We start from the raw sequence: 6,000 nt of genomic DNA, 5'->3' as shown, positions 1-6,000 counted from the left end.
CTATTAGTGGAAGAATTTATTTTGAGTTAAGTTTAAGTTACATTCAGGACAAGCGGTGAAGGTCTCAATATAAAGATTTTGTCGGAATATGAAAGAAAAATGAGTCTCTGAGAACTTGCCAGCAGGAGGTGGGAAAGTTACCTTTCTGAAGGTAGTTCATCATATTTGACATTTTAAAAAGTGAAGCTTCTTTGAGTACAAAGTTGCAATTCAAGGTCACACATTCCCATACATGTTCTCTAATCTTTGCACAAACATTTCAGTTTTCTTTTTTAGCAGTCACAATACTTTTTAGAATATATAAATTATATTAATCTTTTATTTTTCACACTTTATCAGTTTCAAAAGTTGGGTTCCATAAAATTTTCAATGAAAACATTTATACCAGAGTTTGAAACGCTTCATTAGATTTCCTCTTAAACCTTTTCAAACCACATATTACTCGTGTTAAATTGTGTCTGATTTTAAATAGTAAGCAAACTGAAATGATCATCTGAATTCGTCATATAAACATTTGAATATCTAAAAACTTAGAACTTTCTGAAATTTATTATTAACCTTCTCTTTCAAATTGAAACTACAAGACTGCAGGTTTTACATCTATGACTATGCCTTTGGAATTATAAAAATATTGCGATAATTACGAATATTTATTTAAGCACCACACACACTGTGTTAGTAACGCCGAATCTTCAGCCAATAAAGAAAGGGAAAAAAATCTCTCTCTTTTTTTTTAATTTGAAACCAATGCTAAAAATGCATGCAAAATGCATATTTTTAAAATAAATTCATAAATTTTTAGATCACAAAACACAATATAAAGATATATAGAAAGATACTTTTTAACTGATCAAGATTTTTTTGTAAGTTTTATCATCTATTTCAATGAAAAAATAAATAAAAGTGTCAGCAAGTTTTGTCAATGAATATAAAGATAATAAAAATTTCTTCCAACGCTACATCCAGGATTTTCTTTCTTTCTCAGGATAGAATTTTTTGTTCAAATGCTTGTACACTACAGAATATATTTATAATAGATGACACAATAAAGATCAGATAACTTTTAAATTCTCAAACAAGCAATCAATAATCATAGATGTAGTGGTATCTCGAAAGATTAAAACTTATTCTTTCGATGAAAAATAATGAAACCCCAAATTTAAATACCAAAAGAAATAAGAAAAAATAGAAAAAAAAATAATTAAAAGAAAATGGAAAAAAAAAATGCAAAAGAAAGAAAAAAATTAACAAAATTTTAAATAAATATCAAACATAACTAACAAAAAATTGAATCGAAAAGAAACAATTAGAGTCAAATTTGCATTGAAAGATTGGGAAAAGTAATGTTTCTGAAAATATCTCAAATTAAATATAACTGATACTATAAAGAGAATGAAAGAAATTCTCCCCCTTCAAAACTCGCCAACTGAACGTAACAGGGAATAATATTTCAGTCAATTCAAATAGAAAGTAAGCAAACGCCCAGACTTTTTCTTTGAACAATTAATAGGGTCTAATTACAGGCGGTTCTTGAAGAAATGACAGGTTGATTGATTGAATGTAGGGTTTAGTGGCACAAAGTCCAAATGAGGACATGCTGCGCCAGACAATACGGTAAAATTGTTCTAAAGCCTAAGTACATACAAAATTTAATTGCAGTACAATTATAACTGATAAAACAGTGAATAAAACAGGATAAATGCTATGAAAATTAGATAAAAGGTATGAGTAAAATCAGATAAAAGTATGAATACAGTATAAAACGCACGGAGTGAGTAAAATGTACAAAATAGTAAGATATTTGCAAAAAGCGTTTAAAATTGTAGATGTGCTAAAACTTTTATATGCTGTTAAAAATACCTACGGCACGTAAAAATGCAAAAATGTTAGGATGGTGAGTATCATCCAACAAATCTTGCAAGCATAAAATAGTACTCCCAAAAAGCTTTAAGCGAAGTTGATTAAAACATGGACACCTTATTAAAATATGATGAACTGTGAGAGGAACGTAACAGGTACTGCATTCGGGGGGAAGCTCTCCAAACAGTAGATGGAGGTGTGTTAACCGGGTGTGGCCGATTCGGAGTCTGGTTAGCTTTACATCAGCACTACACAAGCGCAGCACTGGCAAATTATCGAAATCGAATTTAATGCTTTGCAATTTATTGAGAACTTTCAGGTCCCATTGCTGTTGCCATAATGATGTTACCAACTTTCGAGTATGTAGCTTCATGTCAGAAAAAGGTATGGACACTTTCAAGACAGATGTGGCAGATCGTGCAGCTGTGTCAGCTAGTTCGTTCCCTGGAATACCAGCATGACTTGGTACCCAGCAAAATAGACTCTCAAAGCCATTCTTCTGAAGAGTGATTAACAAATGAATGATGAAACATAAAATTGGATGAGTATCACAGTGAAACTTTTCTAGTTGGCTCAAAACGCTCATACTATCGGAGTATAAGCAATACTTCAGAGTAGAGCGTGAGGAAATTAGACGTAGTGCCATAAGGATAGCCACAGCTTCAGCGGTAAAGACGGAGCAAATATCTGGGATTTTATAGCTAAATGTATCATCAGCGATGATGACCCCGCATCCTACATATCCGGCAGATTTTGAACCGTCTGTATAAATCGGTATATATTGAGAATATTGGTGACGATGTGCAGTGAAAAGTGTATGAAAAATGCAGGGTGTAACGTTGGCTTTATCGTGTAACTTGAAAAGGGAAATAGATTGGTATGGTGAAATGGTCCATGGTGGTATGAGAAAATGATCCACTGATTGTGATGGTAATTCACAGATATCGAATGATTGGATAAGTGAGCGTGTGCAAGCATGAAGTGGGCGAATGTGTGATGATCTAGCAATATACAGTCGCTCCAAACTCGATGGAATAACATCATGCTTTAAAGGATGCGATTTAGAGGACATGATACTAAAGTAATATGTAAGAGACAGCTGGATGCGACGTAGATATAATGGTATCTGGTGGCAAACAACATATAAACTTTCAACCGGGGAAGTACGAAATGCTCCGGAAGAGATACGTAAAGCAGTATGATGTACTGTGTCCAAGATTCGTAAGTTAGAGGTGGTTGCAGTACCATAAACTACGCATGCATAATCAAGCCGTGAAAGTATCAGGGCCCGATAAATGCGTAAAAGTGCTAGGCGGTCCGCTCCCCAGTACGTATTTGAGAGAACACGCAACATATTCAGTTTTTGCTCGCATCGCTTTCGTAATTGTTTGATATGAGGGATAAAAGTTAACTTGCTATCAAAAGTGACTCCTAAAAATTTTGCATGTGGTACAACTGGTATAGCAATGTTATGAATGAAAATGACAGGATCATTATGAAGTGTGCGTTTCCGACATAAATGAATGCATGAACTTTTAGAAGGTGAAAGGGTATGGCCATTATGATCACACCAGTCTAAAATTTTATTCACTGCTAACTGAAGTTGTTGCTCGATGACTCTCATGTCGGATTCTGAACACGAGATTTGTAGATCATCAACATATAGAGAGCCAAAGACAGCAGGTTGCAGTACGTTTAAAACTAGTGAAATATGAACGATGAACAATATGACACTTAGCACTGCCCTGGGGAACACCCTCAGCCTGAATATATAGGTCAGAAAAGTTGGATCCAAGCTTAACACGAAAATAGCGTCTGAGCAAGAAATTTTTTATGAAAATTGGCAAACGACCACGGAAACCCATATCAAGCAGTGCCTTCAGAATTCCATATCTCCAACTCCGATCATAGGCTTTCTCGATATCAAAGAAGATAGAGACTAGATGATTGCGCCGGACAAAAGCATTGCGAATTCTAGATTCAAGAGCAACGATGTTGTCAATTGTGGATCTTCCCTTACGAAAACCACTCTGAAAGTTTGGTATGAGGCGCTTTTTTTCAAGGTAATGCACAAGGCGCGCGTTAACCATACGCTCAAGCGTTTTACCAAAACAGCTGGTTAGTGCTATAGGGCGATAGTTAATGGGCTCTTTTCCTTGCTTTAATATGGGTATTACAATGGCTTCACGCCAACTCGACGGGTACATCTGCTCTGTCCATATTCTGTTGAATAGGGCAAGAATACTCTTTAAAGACCTCGTGTCCAAGTGGCGGAGTATTTTATATGTAATCCTATCAGGACCTGGACTTGTGTTGGATGATCTAAACAGTGCTCTCTTTAGTTCAGGAAGGGTGAAAGTACAATTGTATGGTGTGAATTGGCGGCTGTTAAAATTAATATTTTGGCTTTCAGCGTTACTTTTGTGTAGTTGAAATGTTGTGCTATAATTGTCTGGACTTGAGGTAGCTGCAAATGTTTCGCCTAAAATGTTACATACATCAATGGAAGACGAGTATTTGATGCCGTTTATCTCAAACACTGGATAATGAAAGTCCCGGTAAATACCATTTGCTCTCTTTACTCTTGACCAGACTTGGGTCGGAGATGTCGACGATGTAATAGAGGAAACACATCTCGACCAACTATCTCTCTGACTCTTACGTCGGACCTTGCGGGCAAAGGCTTTAGCTCGTTTAAAAGCTAAGAGATTCGTTGTTGTTGGGGTACTGCTGAAGATGTTCCAAAGACGTATCTTATCTTTATAAGCAGTGGCACATTCCACCAAGGCTTGCGATGGCGGGGAAGTGAAGTGGAGGTCTTTGGTATTCTCTCTTCAGCTGCGTGTATAATTACAGACGTAACATTATCAACAGTTGTATTTATAGTATTACAGGTAACGAGGGAATCAGTGATCTGTGCAAGTTTAGTAAACAAACTCTAATTAGCGCGATGATAGATGAATACTGGAGGTCTAGGAGTAAGAGGTGCAGTAGCAGAATATGAAACAACGAGGGGAAAGTGATCACTGTTGTGTAAGTCATTGTCTACAGAAAATTGAGTAAAAGGTAAGAGGTCTGATGAGCAGAAAGCCAAATCAATGGAATGGAATGTTCGTGTGGGCGCATGAAAGTATGTTTCTTCGCCTTGGTTCAGCAGGCAAAGGTCATGGTCTTCAATGAGTTTTTTGATTTTTCGACCCCGATCATTGGAGACAGAACTGCCCCACAATACACAGTGGCCATTAAAATCTCCTAATAAAATGTGAGGCTTAGGTAATTGATTAGTCAAGCGATTCAAATCAGTTTGTGAAATCGAGTCACTGGGAGGTAAATAAATGGAACACATGGTGATGAGAACATTGATATGAATCCACGGCCGGATTATCCTATAGGCACACTAGGCACGTGCCTAGGGCCTACGAAATTCAGGGGCCTACGAAAAACTTGGGAGAAAAAAATTTATTGACCAAAATAATTTAGCTTTAAAAACAACAAGTGTATTTTGCACAAAATTATGAAGATACAAATAAAAATATAATATTTTTCGGTAATAAATTATTTTGCAGAATCTTATGATCTAATATGAATTCCAAACTACGCAAAATGTCGTATTCAATAGACATAAGTGCGAGAGATGCCAAACGATCTTGATTCATTGTTGAACGCAAATAATTTTTTATAAATTTTAATCTGGAGAAAGATTTTTCTCCTTCTGCATTTGATCCAAGAATCGACAAATATATTCTTAATGCAATGTGAACGTTAGGAAAAGTATTCACAAGTTTATCTTTAATTTGAGCCTTCAACATTTCTTGTGCAGATTTATGCTCATACAAATTTGAAAATAGTAAAAATTCATCTACAAAATTTTCCTCTAAATCGGAAGAGTAAATTTTCACCAAAAATGGTATTATCGATATCAACTGCAATATCGGCAGTATGTCGGTATTGCAGATAAAGTTAGATAAACAAATTCGTAAATTAAAACCCATATTAATAAAAATGTAAAAAAAAATATGCAAGAAAATTTTAGCGGGGAAAGAGGGGAGGAATGGGAGGGGGCAAAAACGGCTCTGTGCCTAGGGCCTACGAAAGGTATAATCCGGCCCTGTATGAATCTGAATAGCAATAGCCTGTAAT

At 35.7% G+C, this 6,000-nt stretch overlaps 1 protein-coding gene across 1 annotated transcript; it reads right to left on the bottom strand.

The window, feature by feature from the left end:
* Positions 1–1,840: 1,840 nt before the first annotated feature.
* Positions 1,841–3,484, bottom strand: LOC147808466 (uncharacterized). The gene has a single exon (XM_087165059.1). It carries the CDS (start codon positions 3,482–3,484, stop codon positions 1,841–1,843), a length of 1,644 nt encoding a protein of 547 aa, XP_087021185.1.
* Positions 3,485–6,000: the final 2,516 nt, after the last annotated feature.

Source organism: Parasteatoda tepidariorum, chromosome 5 (genome assembly GCF_982258835.1).
Source record: "Parasteatoda tepidariorum strain Cologne lab strain chromosome 5, Ptep-v5.0, whole genome shotgun sequence".
Lineage (NCBI taxonomy): Eukaryota > Metazoa > Arthropoda > Arachnida > Araneae > Theridiidae > Parasteatoda > Parasteatoda tepidariorum.
Note: the sequence above shows the minus strand (reverse complement) of the source record. Positions and strands in the feature narration are given on the sequence as shown.